This window comes from Pollicipes pollicipes, unplaced genomic scaffold, assembly GCF_011947565.3.
Source record: "Pollicipes pollicipes isolate AB1234 unplaced genomic scaffold, Ppol_2.1 Scaffold_4295;HRSCAF=5057_pilon_pilon_pilon, whole genome shotgun sequence".
NCBI classification, from domain to species: Eukaryota; Metazoa; Arthropoda; class Thecostraca; order Pollicipedomorpha; family Pollicipedidae; genus Pollicipes; species Pollicipes pollicipes.
In genome coordinates, this window is record NW_023596461.1 from 3,410,013 (window position 1) to 3,427,319 (window position 17,307).

Genomic DNA, 17,307 nt, shown 5'->3' on the forward strand with positions numbered 1-17,307 from the left:
AGTGGAAACATGGTGGTGATCAGTTTGTACAATGGCAAGTGATGATGGCCAAGATGATATCAGTTGGCACAAGCTTACCAAAAGCATATAAACAGCTGCACCATGCTGATGGTGGTTAACACATGCTGATGGTGGTTGCATGCTGACACATGCTGATGGTGGTTACATGTCTGTCAACCACTGCAAGTGTGGGATACCAGATGTACCATTTTTAATGATTCCCTGCAGTTGCCTGCCCTCCCTGCCAAGGCATGATGCAGGCAATATCCTGTAGACTCAGTAGCTGAGTGTGTCCTAAAGCCCTAGTGACACACTACAAAAATAAATACATAAAGATATGATCATGAAGATAGTAGTGGCTGATTCATGCCACAGACAAGGTAAGCATGAACATATCTGGAGTGTGAAACACTAAAATATAATACATCATTTCCACAGTAAGACAATTTACAGAATGTGTAGGAATTCCTCAGGGCATTGCCACATTACTTTTTTAATTTCATGAGCTGTGCTAGCCACTGGGTAGCCAAGTGTCACAAGCACTGCTCATATTCTGTATAGGCCACTGCCACAATATACATTTTACTTGGAGCATGTCCACAAAGTGCTGGGATGGTGCCAAAAATATTAGTATGGGCAAACTGTAAACATGAGTGCTCCAAAGTTGATGCACAATTGCCACTCACTTCAGGGAATTAGGAACCAATGTTTCAAGAGCTTCAAGTGCTGTAAAAATGCATCATGTAAAAATTGACCCTTAATGCCCCTTAACCTTTTGAAGCAAAAATTAATACCAATGCAATCCAGCCTGAAATGAGTTTGGCATACTGCATCAGTGCCTCTTGGGCATCTAGCACAATCCATGCCTCTTGCAAACTGAAGTGTTAGTATAGCATGTGTGGCGTGAACACATTAATCCAGAGGTGTGAACATATGTGAATATGTTCAATAATGGTGGGTGTGAACACATTAATCCATTAATCCAACTCAAACTGTACACATATAACAATGGGCATGTTACAGTTTGTTGTTGGTTTATTTATGATCAGATCAGACCAAATCATGACTTGTCATTCTGTTAAATCACTCCCATCACTGCAGTACCTACATCTCGATAACAACGTAAGTATCTTAAGACTCGAGAAGAGACATAGCCTAGCAAAATTAATTAAGGGGCTGGGCCAAACGGGGGAAATGGCTGAGACCAGCCCACATATAATTGTTACAACTGTAACTCCCATTCTTTGCTCACCGTCTTCCCAAAATTCAAAAGATGTGATATTAATAAAAAACATATACCTGGGCTATGATGATACTTAATGATGGGGCATGACTGTCAAGCGATCACCAATTCACGGATATTTCAGCCGTAGCAACCACTCACCCCGCGGCGTCGCTTCCCGCCATATCAATCTATGCGACGCAACTCTGCGCCGCGATGCAGAGCTTATACAATAAGTCAGTTGACTGTGTTAATGACGTCATAGTTTTTTTGGGTGCGGATTATTATGTCCGTACACGAGTGCTGGCGAGCACGCCAGCACGCCGGAAGTACCCACTGTTTTTGGGGAAGCGCAGCATGACCCGCCAGCAGTACTCTTCGCTTTGGCAAATAGCCAAGGGGGGGGGGGGGAGAGACGGAGAAACGACTCCGTGAATCATAGATATGCGTATTAGGGTGTGTCATCAGTAACAAAACCAAGTGAGACGAAGAAATTCCTTGGCGCTGGAGTCCACAAGTGCACAGCATGGCAAATTTTTTCCCCAAAAACTTCTATTAGTGAAGCGCGAGCCAATCGAAACATTGTGGTAAACCGGCGCCCGACGTTGCAGTCACCAATGCTCACCGGCCGGCGGCTGACCGCAGGTAGCACCAAACCGCTGAGCGGCAGAGGCAACTTCGCCTATGAAAACGATACTACTGAGCGCATCCTCAAAGCGATTCGTGCGAAAATGCACCATTCTAAGGTCCAAAATGAGGTTCAAACATTGGCCACTTGATGGTCATATGTTGGAAACCTAATGTGTTGTGAAGTATGAACTTGTACGAGCACGTTTGTTAATACTGTCTTTTGACTTCCACTTCTCTAAGATGGCCCATGTGCTGCAAACAAAACCATTCATAGCATATGACTCAGAATATATTACCTGGTGTACAACTTCAAACAAACACCAATGTCCGCAGTCTCCACCACATGCGTGGAGAGGGGTCAGAATAACCGAACACATCTTGCTCCTGACTGACCCTGGGTATTCGATTGCACTCGCTGAAACATGCAGCTGCTGAGAAACCGGAAACCCGTAACGCGTGTTGGCGGAGGGTCGCACAATAGCAAAAGTGCCGTCATAACCGGGCTACTCTATTGCCGAAGCTCCTGCCGAGCCGCAGATGTTCTCGGCTGTGCAGCGCTGGCTCCACTCCGCTCTGCAGCGCGTGCCCGGGCACTGCTGCACTAGCCGCTGCCAGGCTGGTCGACCCACGGTGGTGCCGTCTCCGTTCTGCGGGCTGCACGTCTTAAACGTTCCTGCCGTCGTGCTGCTGAACCGGAAGGCAGAGACACAGTACGTGCTGCTTGTAGGAGTGCCGAGTGCTGGTCCAGCGGTGCGCTCCTTAGTCTCTCCTCTCGAAAGACTGTCCTTCATCTGAGCAGCGGGCGGACGCAATGATGCGGCGGCGGCGGCTGCCGTACTGGGGCCTGCTGCTACGACTACCTGCGGTAGACACATTTAAGGGGGCTGTGATGGAAGCCTAATAGTCACGAAATTTCTTAAAAGTGACGCAATGCATGTTGTATTCATGCACGCATTTGCAATTTGAAATTGGCCCAGTTTCGGCATTGAGATAAATATGAATTTGAGGGATTGTAGAGTAGCTTTAAGTTGAAATGGGAGTATAATACATCTGTGAATGTGATCAGTTAATAATTACCCGCCTACCTTCAGAGCAGATCCTTCTTGGAGTTGACAGTGGGGAGAATATGTCGGTGCACGAGCTTGGCCGTGATGAGGCCATGCCGCGCCTCTTGTCCCATCCCCGCCGAACATGCCTCGGTGACAGTGCGCACGGCCCTCTCCACCGCCTGGGTTTGAACCGGATAAGGCGGGATGGGCAATGGAGCGTGCGCTATGCTTCGCAGCTCGCCGTCGCTGAGGTCTCGTAAGAGTGGGGGTTGCGTGACTGGTTCGCAACAGGAGATCAGCTCCGTGTAGCTCACGGCCTCGAAGTTGATCGTTGGGATGGGGAAGATCCTGGGCCCCTCGGCTTGCTGCTCACGCGCGGCGCTGATCATTTGAACCGCCTGTTCGCGGACCACACGGGCGTCGTCCGCCACCATAGCCAGCAGCAGCTGTTCCGGATGGGCCCAGTACCCGTTGCGATGGATGACTGGCTGCACCGTGGTCCGTGTGCGCTGCGGCAGCTCGCGGAGCAGCGCGATGCCTTGGAACAGGTTGCATGAGCTCACCTCACAGCTGCTGTCCTGCCGAATGGAGACACACACCGGCACATAGGGGCCAATCACGTACTGGACAAGGTCCTTGAGAACCCTGCTGGGAGTCTCGGTGGAGATGTCAGCTCGGAGCAGGCGAGCGGCCAGTGTAAGTCATCTGAAAACAAAAGAACAAGAACAGTTAAAACAATTCGTCTCGAACTGGGCACTAGGTCACACGAAAGTTATTTCAATTTTAACACAACGGCAACACTTATCAGCAACTGTACTCGTAAGCATGAACCATTGAGTGAATGATACGACATACTATGGCACAACGCAAGGTAATGAGTGAGTGCTTAACGTTGGGTACATGAAATGTCGAATGATGCGTGAGAAAGTTTCAACATTCATCGCTATGAATTCGAAGACAAGACGGCACTGGCAGCGTTAGTTTTATTTGGCGACATTACAATAACGTAGTTTGGTTTACGTAAAGATACATTGCCGAAATGTCAATATGTCTATTTCTCCATTTTCCTCGATATTCTGCGTGGAATAAGGCTATTATTGCTGTCCTATCACTATGCATAATATTTCTCGCAAATGCAGTTAAAAACGTCCGTAATTAGAGGACACCGTGATTTCACAATTACCAAGCATGGTTCAGTGGTCCGCTTCGCCGCCGAGCTGTAGCGGTGGCGGACGGAGCCGTTTTGTACGCCTGAGGCCAGCAGGTACAGCAGCTGCTGGTCGGTGCTCAGCTGCTGGACCAGGCCGACCGACAGGTTTGGCACATGTTCCGGCATAGGCTTGAATGCCACAACGTCCCTTTTCCAGACCTCTCCGGCGCAGATCTTGCCGATGGGTCCAGAAAAAGGTTTCGGTCCCGCAGTCGTGCCGTCCAGGTTCAGCAGCAGGCGACGTAAATTCAGCTCATTGCCGTGCAGCTGGCAGATGAACCGGTGTTCGGGTGACTCAGTGACCAGCTCAAACAGCCGGCACACTCCACCTGTCGTCCCTGTGTTGACGGCCGTGCCGTCGGAGCCGAGGACCTTGACGTGACCGTCGAACTGCTGGCTCACGGAGCGTAGCTCGTTGAGTAAGTGCGGGGCGCGGCCGGACTCAGGCGTGAAGTGAGTCACGTAGCGGCTGCCTGGCTCAGCGATGACAACCATGTGTTCTTCGACGGCATTCGCGTGGCTATGTGTCATGCAGGACCTGTCTTTGCGGCCATCGAAGTAGAGGCTAGTCAAACCTGACTCGTAGATTAATTCCGCATTTTGACGCGCCGCCTCTTTTCTTCCTCTGTCTCTTGGGCGCCAGATCTTCTTAGGATCTACGACATCTGAAGCAGCCAGTCCGCCTCTGCTGTCCTGTCGGAAGACGTTGATGATGGCAGCAGCCACCCGGTTCGAGACACTGTAGCGGTCAACCGCAAGAGCGGTGTTGGTGAGATCGTTAAAGTTACGATCTGCAGTGACAGCAGCCTCATCCGGAACAAAGAAACCGGCGTCGTCGCCACTTTCTACCATGCGCGAAGCCGTGCCAGATTCCGCACTCTCGGCTGACTCGCCAGCGCTGAGACCACTCGGTCCCCGAACAGGCTCGAATTCAGCACTAGCAGCCAGCGCTGGCGCAGCAGGCAGCATGGGCTCAGCAGCCAGCGGGGGAGGCGACTCAGGTTTAGCAGCAGACACCGCCCCACTGGCGGTTGAGCTAGGACGCTCCTGGAGTTGTCTGGCCATGCTCCGGATCTCGCAAGCCTCCCTAGCCGCAGTCGTAGCCCGGTCATAAGTCCTCAGGGGAAGCCTCCGGTGCATGCGTTAGTCTTTTAAGAAAGCAGCCTCTTCTTCCGGCACTCTGTGGGCAGCTAGGCATTTGCAGCTGCGCTGGAACTCGCACTTACATTTTGCGGTGTCGAGAAGCTTACTGAACTTCGCGGTAGCGACGCTGTCCTGACCTCTTAATCCCTCTTGATATCTTTTGTGACGTATTTTATACCATGAACGGGGATCCCTTCGTTCGTCCACAGCTCACTGATTTCCGCCCCCACGGTCTTGAACATGGTATTAGTGGGATTCTTGTTTGATTCGCTTAGCCATCTGATGTAACCTGGGGCCTCCCCCTCAGTCGGCAGTCGTTGGTGGGACCTATCAGCCGGGTGACCTATCACAAAATGTTTTGTACGTGACCGCGTAGCCCTCGGCATGCTTATCCAAGTAGTTACTCGAAAGGAATGTTTGAATACCGGCAAACCAAACCTATACCCTCCCATAGCCCATACCACAATCACATAAACTGTAAATCGATATCACAATGATGCGTAGGCAATTGCAACCTTCAACTTTCTGCCGCCTGCTGGAACATTTTGATAACTGCACATTTTGGTATATCACCAATTAATAACGTTTTTTCGTAAAAAGCGAACTTATTATCTGTCAAGAAATTTTCATTGATATCCTTCTCGGTGTATGCTGCATACTTAACTGACGGCCACTTGAAATCAAATCACAAACATGTGGTCCATCAGGTGTCGGTAGTATGGGAAAAGGAAAGAGGCTCGTCCATAGATGACGCCACTATCTATAATAGATGACGCCAGTATCGAGACGATTTTCTTGGCCCAGAGAGGAAAAGCTCCTCGCGACTGACAAATACCGATATTAGGACGGTGTAACAGGTTTGCGATGCATTATTCATCCTTGTGCTAAAGGAAAACTTTGGCTCAGGTGATTCCACGAGATAACCCCCCTCCCTCCCAATGACACGCCCTAATGCATATTTTGGCGATTTCACAGGAATCCAGTTCCAATTCGTGAGACCTCCGGCATATCTTAGCACTTGGTCCCCAGTCCTGCAGAAAAGTTTGGCTAAGTGCCTACCTAGTAATGAGATCATTGCCGGTTTGCTACGGCAGGCAACCAGGGAGGTGGTAAAGACAGCAATAAACTAAGTACTGATGAGGGGTGAGCAGTTTCTTTTTACACGGGGTTGCCCCAGCCCTCGCGAGGTTTGACTACAGATTGGTGAAATCCGAGAACACCTTTTTTGTTGGGGAATGCTACCTATTTTATCCTTTTAGCCCTCTCCCAAACTTATTTGTAAAACTGCACCCCTGAATAAGTGGGGAAAAGTGACTGGTGTAAACGTTACTTTACGTCAATGTCCGCGAATGTTTCCTGCGTTTTCTTGTCGTCACAAGCCATTGTTCATGGGGATCATCGGTGCAGGAGGCGTCTGGGTGCCTACGTGGTACTTCAGCTGCGTCGTTCGCCGCCACGATGGTTGCGCAGCATCCCCTCCCCTCCCTTTGCGGAGCTTGAAATAAACGTTCTATAAAGACGTAATTTTTGCTCTGGCAATCAAATCAAAGTTTGTCTCATCATACCGCGGAAACGACAAATTTCGCACGTCAACAAGTGGCCCCATCGCAGATCGGAAGTGTCGACGTTACGAACCGGCGCATGCCATCCGTGGGTGTCGGTATAGACCTACATCAAATATAGCTAGGCACTCGCATTCGGAAAAGCCCCACGGTCGGACCTTGGGAACATTCTCACACAACCACCACTATCGCGCAGGGGACAGTTCTGCTCCAATAGATGTCAGCATGCAACTGACCCATCCGCTCTTGCATTCCGTCACTTTAGGGCCTTGGGTAAGCTAGGCGCATTGACGTGGCGCCACAAGACGTTTTCGTGTCGAGCAGACATAAACTTCGCCAGCCGGCTACTTGATCGTCTACACGACGCCTGACGCTTCCGACTTCCATAACCATTAAGCATACAAAGCGAGTCGAACTATTCCCTCTATTCAATGACTTTGGTTAAAAAACGTCGACATTATCGACCCTGGTCGGCCCATTCTCATCGGAGAATGGGACACAGCCTCTGCAGCAAGTTGGAATCAGTACCCGGTGCCGATACAGCGCACATCTCACATTATGTGCACCCCCGTCAGCCACACACACACACACACACACACAATATCCGCCCTGATCAGCGGACGCCGCTGCACCAGCCGGTCCGACTTCAGCGGTCCGTCGGCGCTGCACCGGCCGGCACAATACACAGCGACACAGCGTCGCTCACGATACCCCGTCGAGCCCTCCTCTCCACGTCAGCACCAGGACCACCACTACCGAGCGAACCGCTCTCAGACCGCGAAACGTGATCCAGCGCTGCACGGTGCTGCGTTGGCGCTCGGGCCGGGCCTGGGTTCCGCCGGGCCTGACCCGCCAACGCACGCAGTACCCGCGACGGGGCGGCGCTCGGTCGACCCGCGACCGGGGGTGCTCGCCGCACGCGGCCGGTGCGGGCTCCAAGCATCCGCCCCGAAGTCACTGGCGCGCTGTCGGGCGGACGGAACCGCCGCCCGGCCTCCTTCCTCGCACTCAGCAGAGTATTATGGACACAATGAAAGGCAAATACGGATATGTGACACCACGCGGCGGACCGTTGGCACCGCCTCAGGCAGAGGAGGCGGTCTCCGGCCGCCCGCGGCCCGCCAGCCCGGACAGGGGCGGCAACAGAACAGCCAACACGGCAGCAGCGCCGAAACAAGGTGGCACATGAGCAGGTCCCAACTCACACCAGAACATAACATGATCCACGTCGTGAGCGGGAACGTACACAACATCATAAAGGCGAGCCGGATAAACGCTGCTTCAGTCAATCAGCGGTCTTGTAGCCAGTCATCGACACGCACGTCATTCGCCCAGCAGTTGATAAATGCCGTCACGATCGCCGCGAACTATCTTACAGTGCGCGGAACTGTTGGGGGGGGGGGGGGGCGTGCCGGCCACCCGTGGTGACCAGCAGCGTCACGGGTGCACGGTTGACTGTCTTGGGTGGCACGGGAATACCACGCCAGTCACCAGCGCTCGGCAGGCGTGGCAGGACGTCGTAGTGGGGTGTGCACACTTTGGCTGGGGCGAGCTAGGGCGTGACAGGCGGCGGTCGCCCACGCCGTCGGTCACAGCTCATGCCCGACACGCGCCGATCACCCACTTAACACGAGAGATAGCGCAAGAATCAAAAGTAGAAAAGCCCCACGTGACTCCGCGGTTATACGGCAGGGGTCAAACCTCATCAACACAAGCCAAAAAATTACACAGGGGCACAATCGAACTCCCCTTTAACATATACGGCCCATTTCCTCACGATACGGAGCCAGAAAGCTGCAAAACGCCGCCAATGGCACAAAAAGACACAAAGCTACCGGTGATCAAAAAAGACGTGTTGCGGCAAAGAGGGAACGTCACTTCCCCACAGCAGTCGTCTCACAGTCCACCTACACACGCTCTGATCAAACGTTCCCGTCGTCCACATATCGACGGCATGACGTTGTAAACGCGTTGGACGCCACGTGCAGACAGCAGCAATGATCAAAATTAATGATAAACCCCACCAAAAACGACTATTTGTCACCTGGAACTGCAATAGTCTGATGTGGTAGAAGTCAGAGACCACTAATCAGACAATGAGGCGAGCTTCCCAGCCGTAAGCTGGCCAACGCACGGCACCGCTAGTGTCCAACGCCCACCAATCACAGGCGTCACTAGTCTCGAGACGACCAATCACAGGCGTCACTAGTCTCGAGACGACCAATCACGGCAGCAGCCAGCTCTATGTTTCCCCGATCTTCGGCCACGCCAGCCTGGAAAAGACCAATCACGGCCGCCGGCCGCTTGAATCAGCAATCAGCCCAATCAACGTCATTGCCTGTCAAAGAGAACCAATCACGGCCGCGACCAACCTCGCGTGCGGCCAATCACCGCCGTCGGTCGACCTCGCGCGAGTAGTCGTCGCCCAGCTTGCCGAGGCTGCTGTAGTGCGCCTCGAAGCTGCTGTCGGTCGCTCGGAGTCGCTCGAACCGCTGGGCGAGCAGCGAGCGCGCGTACTCGTACAGCTCGAGGTCGAGTCGATTGCGGCGACGCACGGCGGCCAGCTGGTCCGGCCGTAGCGAGCGCAGCGCCGAGTCGGCGTGCGTCTTGTTGTAGGCGGCGAAGGCGGTGACGAAGCGCAGGTTGAACACCTCCTCGAACATGTACTGGCTGCGCTGCTGCTCCTCGGTGAGGCCGAAGAATGCCATCTGGCGGATGTTGGTCTTGGCGCTCGCCAGAAGGACGCGGTCACGCTCAGCCGACGACATGCCCGCCTGCGAGTAACAGTTGACCAGGTGCAGGTCAGCCAGCATGCGCGTCTGCCGGTTGTTGGCCATGTTGGAGTCGCAGGCGAGGAACTCGTCCAGCGTCACGCCGTCCCAGCCGTCGCCCACGTAGCAGGACGGAATCTCGTTCTGCCGGCAGCCGGGAGCGGGAGGTCAGGCCCATCGACCTAGCAGGACGAGATCCCGCTCTGCGGCAGCCGGGAGCGGGAGGTCAGGCCCATCGACCTAGCAGGACGAGATCTCGCTCTGCGGCAGCCGGGAGCGGGAGGTCAGGGCCCATCGACCTAGCAGGACGAGATCCCGCTCTGCGGCAGCCGGGAGCGGGAGGTCAGGCCCATCGACCTAGCAGGACGGGATCTCGCTCCGCCGGCAGCCGGGAGCGGGAGGTCAGGCCCATCGGCCTAGCAGGACGAGATCCCGCTCCGCCGGCAGCCGGGAGCGGGAGGTCAGGCCCATCGGCCTAGCAGGACGAGATCTCGCTCTGCGGCAGCCGGGAGCGGGAGGGTCAGGCCCATCGGCCTAGCAGGACGAGATCCCGCTCCGCCGGCAGCCGGGAGCGGGACGTCAGGCCCATCGACCTAGCAGGGCGGGATCTCGCTCTGCCGGCAGCCGGGGGCGGGAGGTCAGGCCCATCGACCTAGCAGGACGGGATCTCGCTCTGCCGGCAGCCGGGGGCGGGAGGTCAGGCCCATGGCCCATCGACCGAGCAGGACGAGATCTCGGTCATACAGCGCCCACAGCGCCCACTAGCGCATATTTAGTGTATTTGATCTGCGGCTTCCCGAATTCGCTGGGTCAAAGTGAAGCAGCGTGTGTCGTCCCATCACGGTGTCTCCCGAAAAAACAAGAGCATATACACTGTTAACTGCTGTCGACACTGGCTGGCATAAGGTGTCCAAATTACATTTCGACTCCGTGAGCGCAATCCGTGACTAAATACCTATTCAAAATACATCTCGCTGAACGAATATAACGGGTATTATTATTGTGAGGGAGATCATTTTAGTTAAATTGAATACTTAGCATGTTTGCATGGCACAAGCACAAAACAATTTCGAAAACGATCATTCTAAAACGTGGCCCCAATCTAAACATTTCCAAAATACATCAGCAGGCCGTAGCTCTCTGACACGGATCTCCTCCGGGCCAGTCGTGGCTCTCTGACACGGATCTCCTCCGGGCCGGCCGTGGCTCTCTGACACGGATCTCCCCCGGGCAGGCCGTGGCTCATTAACACGGATTTCCTCCGGGCAGGCCGTGGCTCACTGGCACGGATCTCCTCTGACACGGATCTCCTCCGGGCAGGCTGTGGCTCACTGACACGGATCTCCTCCGGGCAGGCCGTGGCTCACTGACACGGATCTCCTCTGACACGGCTCTCCTCCGGGCAGGCAGTGGCTCACTGACAGATCTCCTCTGACACGGATCTCCTCCGGGCCGACCGTGGCGCGAGCGGCGTCTCACCTCCGTGGCCTCCCGGCCGCCGCACCAGTGTCGGCTGGTGCTCCAGGTGGCGCCTCGCCGCACGTGCTTCCACTCAGAGAGGTACCGTTGCACCGGCTCACGCAATAGGGCGATGTAGAAGTAACTGTCGACACAGACACCGCAACGGGTGAGACCGCGAAGCGGGACGCGCCCGAAGATTTGGAAAATTACATGTCCCGAAAACGATTTCTTTTGAATATTTGCTCCAAACCCTTCGAATGGATGGAACTCCAGGATCAGAGCTCACGCTAAGCAGGTCTTGTGTGAGCCCTGACCCATACATCTGATCGCGCTAGAAAACGAATTGAGAGCCGCCTTCAGGACTCATGCCCATAGAGGTCGGAAGAACAGCTGTGACCAATGAAAACCATTAAGCGACCATTGAACCACGCACGCTCCGGTTGCTGGCGGGTTTCCTACAGTTGTGTGAGCACTAGCCGTGCGGTGTTACTGCAGTACAACCATACTTACTCCCGTAATGCTCGATTAACGCCGAGCCCCCTTGTAAGCCGCACACTGTGCTCCATGGCCACATCACGCGTGACGGGGGGGGGGGGGGGGGGAGGGGGGCGGAGTCCGTCGCCGCATCACGCGGAGTCACGCACGAACTCGCCAAGACATTCCTCGGAGCCCGCTTATGTAAGCCAAGAGGAAAGCACAGGCGCCTACAGCCGCGCGAGAACCGATTGCTCTCACACGTGGGCGTGCCGTTTTATGGGATACGACCCTACCGCCAGATTACCGCACATCTAATGCCCAGCATAAAGGCATCAGTGGGCGTGTCCCACTTAAGACGTGAAATGACAGGATCGTTTGTCAACAATCCGGCTGCTTATCAGTGGTTGGCGATGCGGAGCGAGATGAGCGAAAAAAGCGGCGTCCGCATCCAAGGACAGCGCGGCTTACATTATCGCCGTACAATTGCATCCGAGTCGAGAACGGAGGGCAAGCCCAAGGTCATTCCTTTACGACACCGGCGGGAACAGCCATGTCATTCTGGCTCGTCACTGCCAGACAAGCCGGACAAACTGGAGGACGTCGGGGACCAGCGCACCTTATGACACCCACCAACCACAAGTGGCGTTGATACACGAGATCAAGGAAGCTTAAAATGGCCTGCTATCGAGCCGGCGCAGCACCTCCTGCGAACGAGTCTGCCTCGGCTCTGCGCAGGCCCCCGGCCCGCGCCCCGGTCCACTGACCGCCGCTTCTTCTCGTCGCGCTCCATGTGGTCCATCGCTTCGTCGACGCACGACGTCAGCTCGGTCCAGTCGGCGTGCAGGCCGCACTTCCAGCCGGTCGAGTAGCGACTGAACAGCCAGTGGCTGTTGCTGCCGGGCCGGAAGCACTGACATCTGCCGGCGGCAGTCACACGCTGTGATTGTCGCGGTCAACACCAGGCCGCTTGGGAACACAGCGGGTCATTCGCAACGGTCGTGCTGTTTGCTGTGAAATAAGCCTTCATATGTCATTACAGGCGGCTCGACTTTTGACAGATGGAAATAAATTAAACATAGGCATCTGAGCCAAAAGGGAACTTAATGACACCGAGAGGCCAAATCATGGCAGCACTCCTGCATAGCCTTCTCGCTTCTCTGAAAACTAAGGCAACGCACAAGGCGCGGCACAAGCGGGTGGGAAAAACTCGACAAAATAATGCGAACGAAAAGGCAGAGTCCAAAAATGGCATGTCCTGCACTTCGCATCGATCAGCCATCATACATTCCCGGCTACACATCCGCGAATACTCCATCCCAAGAGTCGGCCCCGGCGTTCACTATTTGCCACTCAATGACATGGCCTGAGTCCAAATGTGACTCGGGGCGTGCAGGGCGTGCAGGGTGACGGCGGCCACGCTAAGGTCAGGGCAGAACGGACCGCGCCGAGCATTGAGCCACATGGGTTTTCGACGCCACATCCGCCACATCCGCCGCTCACCCGAAGTTTCACAAAGCGGATGGTGGGATCAAGGCTCACGCGACTAGCGCCGCTCAGCGTGGGCGCTCAACCAGAAAGCTATCCAACCAAAAGAAGATTCGGACTGCATCTAAAAAACCTCAGCATCGGCACGCAGGAGCGCCGCCAAGGGGGCGGGGCTGCCCTCCCGACTCCCGTCAGTCTGGATTCGTTTCCAATTTCGCTACAGATGGATCCTACAGACGGCAACTTAAAAATCGGCGTGTTGCGTACTCACCGAGCTACATTGCCCCCAACAAGAGAATTCTGGCTACGCCTCTGCCGACATGAATACGGGAAGGATCAGCGCAGTTGCAGAACATTTTCCTACGACCGTGAGTGAAAATCCGTGGGTTCAAGCCTGGATAGCAGGCTGATGTTTAACAGAAACCCGTCACAGCTTGTGTGAGAGATCACGATGTCATTCGATATGAGATTGGGAAGGTATCGTTAACCCGGCCCCCTTAACATGAACAGGCCTCTGCGGGATCTACCAACGGCACTTGTGCGCCTATAGTTTACTAGATTTAAAAGCATTGCATTTGGAAAAGATCACATGCGCACCTCTATCATTCATGTGGCCAATCGACTTTTGTTTCTATCGCTGTGAGACAACCTGTTACGAGCACACCATATCCATTCCACGACACCGTTCCTATTTCAGTGACTGGCCGTTTGCGGTGGTTTCGTTCCCGAGTGCGCCGATCCGAATGAACCGGGTACATCCTGCTCAAATTGTGAGGATCGTCCATTGTTTACAGATGGATAACTTGCCACTGTCTTGTGTGAACGGGCCGGAGACGTGCAGCTGGTATAGCTGCTGCCGATGTGTATGCACGGTCCAGACTGAGCAAAGTCGGAGCCCGTCGGTCAGCGGGGCGCGTGCATCACCTTGTCTTCTATAGTTTTACCCCTTTCGGAAAATACCAGGCACTTCTCCTCATTATCTTTGCTTGGTTTATCGGAGCTAGAGCCTTCGTCCTCGTGACTTTCCACGGGCTACCCCATGCCAGTTCCCAGCGCCGCCGTCTGACACTAATGGCCGGCTAATGTCTGACCTGCTTTCCGTCCACTCTATCCATTACCTGCTGCTCAAGGGGATGCGGTGAACGCCGCCGCGAACCTTTAGTATCGACCACCAGTGACTGAGATGATTATGTTGGTGCGTAGAGGCGATGGCACCACTGGAATGAAGACACACATCCTCGCCCGTTGTCGGTCCACTGACCGACCCACCCTCCCTGGCGGCATTCGACTACCAAGCTTTCGTCCACCACCCACCGACGTTCGACAGATCGGGGCAGGCCGTCTCCCCTCCCCCCCCCCCCCCCCCCGTTCTCAGCGTGCCACTGACCGCTCTTTTGCCGACCCTCCAGCCTTGCGTGCCGGTGACTGACTGACTGTACCGGACGACGATGGCCAGCTGACCGTTTCCTGGCGGCGGTGGCGGACCGACCGTTCCCGGCGGCAGCGGCGGACTGACCGTTTTTGTCGGCGGTGGCAGACGCAGGGCCGCTTCAGCTGCAGGTCGTGCACCAGATGACGGCCGAACTCGGTGCCGCCCGTCTTCTGGATGTGCAGGAACACGATGACGTCACGGTCTTCTAGGTCGAAGCGGAAGTCATCGGTCAGCATCTCCTCGAAGCTGAGCGAGGCGGCGGCCGACGGCAGCGGCCGGCCCTGGCGGTCCGTCAGCATCAGCGGCGCCAGCGGCAGTGTCCGGTCAGCCGGCAGGCTGCCGCACGTCCCCGCCGGGCACACGTACGTGAAGTAGACGACGATGAACGTGGCCACGGCGGCGGCCAGCAGCGCCAGCAGCCGGAGGTAGCGGTGGCGCGGCGGCGGCATGGCGGGCAGCAGCGGCAGCGCGTCCGTCTGGATAGCTATCTCCCTCATGCTAGGCGAGCGCCGACCTGCCCTGACGGGGCCGCACGTCAGCTCGGCTCTCACCGGGAGCAGGGGCTCGCCGTAGTCAGCACCAGGTCATCGACCTCATCTGGAAATGTGTGAAAGTGTCACAGGGCAGATTTCATCATTTTTATCATGGAGGAGGCACTGACCTCATCTGGAAATGTGTGGAAGTGTCACAGGATAGATTTCATCATTTTTATCACAGAGGAGCCATTGACCTTATCCAGAAATGTGTGAAAGTGTCACAGGGTAGATTTCATCCTTTTTATCACAGAGGAGCCATTGACCTCATCTGAAAATGTGTGAGTGTCACAGGGTAGATTTCATCATTTTTATCATAGAGCAGCCATTGACCAGGTGTCCCAGGGTAAATTTCATCATTTTTTTTTATCACACAGCAGCCATTGACCTCATTTGGAAATGTGTGAAAGTGTCCCAGGTTAGATTTCATCATTTTTAATCATAGAGCAGCCATTGACCTCATTCGGAAATGTGTGTCACAGGGTAGATTTCACCATTTTTATCACAGAGCAGAGTTTATCATTTTTATCACTGGGTAGATTTTACCCAAGCCAAGGTTCATTTATTCAGCTGCCGCAATATGCACTGCAGGACCAATCATATGCACTGTACTATGAATGCAATATGGAAGGACTTGTTCAGTTTTCATAAAACACCATGCAGCATTTCATATGGATATTTCTTGTTAAAAATGATGTGCATCCTTTCAAAGGTGCATGCAAACATCAATACACATTGGACACCCTATTTTTGGAGACATATATCCACAGTGAAATGTGCAATTACACCATAACCCATAAAAACATTTCTTGAACAGGTGGTAGTCCAGTGTTTCAGGCAAAGCTATCCAGTCACTTTTTATGCACTGTCAGACAGACCTATTATAAGTGAAGGAACCATCTATATTGCTGTGGTAGCATATGTGAATACCACACAGTGTTCTTCAGGACATCAAGTTCACATTACTCTGTCAATCTGCCTACCATTGTTTTTTAAATAATTTTGCTGTGCACCTCAGCTGAAGCTTAATTATATTTTCCCTTTTTATCAAAACATTTTTGGAAAATCTGATTGATGCCCTGAGCAACTACTTCACAAAGCATAATGATCATTCACATTCTTTTCTTTCTCATTTTTAATGTCCTTTTAGGGGGCATGTATAAATAATAATCAATCAGAGATGTGACCATGTTAAGGAAGTTGTAAGACTATGTTTGTAGTGTAAATACATAATTTCTGAAAAGACAAGCTTTTAAATGGCTTTGACCTGTGACCTGAATTAATCTGAGCAGTTAGTGCACTTCACATTCAGTGCCACTGATATCAATTTGGATGTTCAGAAAAAACCACAGAGCATACCATATTCTCACTATAGCCCTTGACTGTTTACTGCTGTGAGAGGCAATATATGTTGTATGCCATGCATGCATTTAGTGTCCCACATGGTGCTGTTATATCAGCCCACAAAATAACCACATCTGTACTTACCTTTAAATATCAAATTTTGCATCGATACAATCACCCCTGTATTGTGCAGCAGCAATGACTTTACTGTGCAACAGAAAGTTGTTCTCTTTACACCCAGCTGCATAAAAAACAAATCACAAAATGCAATGTCAGTTTTTAAAATTCAATGCAAATTTTAACACAACTACGGGTGACATCATAATACCAATGCGCCTTCATAACCAGTTCGGCTGGCATGCAGCTCATTTTGCCATAGTGGCTGTGACATTCCTGCAGCAAACTGTAATGGCTTGCTTTGTGACATTGGCATCTACTTTGTGAATCATGTTGGGCAGGCACCAATCCTTGCTAATCAAAATGGATTGGTCAGAGCAAACATGTCCAGACACTGAGCTGATTTCATCTATGAAATAACTTAACCACCCCACACGCTCACTGAATGAAGTCTTCATATTACTTTGCGTTCTTCTCCATGCAATGGCTTGCGTTTGATACCCCACCACGTTAACTCAATACTGAGTGCACCAACATACCTCACGCGCCTGTACTAAAGTTGGCATATCCTTCAAGCTACAGGCACGACTCTCCCCGCCCCTTAAATCGCAAGATTAAGGAGTTACCCAGAAGAAACGGATGCAAAATGCGATGGACTTTGTGCTCATTAAAAACACTATCGCGCCACAACTGTAGTTGAGAAGATGACGTATTGCTACCAAATAGAGAAAGTGAAGTTTTTTTAAAATGAACTTTTCATCCCGTCTGACGACGTGCTTGTCCCGAAGTCTTACCCCTCTTAGCAAATGCGATTGGCTGCAATTTAGCGACGACGCCTACCTGGGACGGCATCTCTAGTTTTGGGTGATTC

The 17,307-nt window shown here is 53.2% G+C and overlaps 1 protein-coding gene across 1 annotated transcript; it reads right to left on the bottom strand.

Annotated features, from left to right (window-relative positions):
• Positions 1 to 7,900: 7,900 nt before the first annotated feature.
• Positions 7,901 to 17,056, bottom strand: LOC119096395 (heparan-sulfate 6-O-sulfotransferase 3-B). The gene is made up of 5 exons (XM_037219269.1): positions 16,976 to 17,056; positions 14,527 to 15,039; positions 12,290 to 12,442; positions 11,067 to 11,190; positions 7,901 to 9,731 (listed from the first exon to the last, which is right to left on the bottom strand). The coding sequence occupies exons 2-5, from the start codon at positions 14,937 to 14,939 to the stop codon at positions 9,204 to 9,206; spliced, it is 1,218 nt and encodes a 405-aa protein (XP_037075164.1). The 5' UTR covers positions 14,940 to 15,039; positions 16,976 to 17,056; the 3' UTR covers positions 7,901 to 9,203.
• Between the last annotated feature and the right edge of the window lie 251 nt (positions 17,057 to 17,307).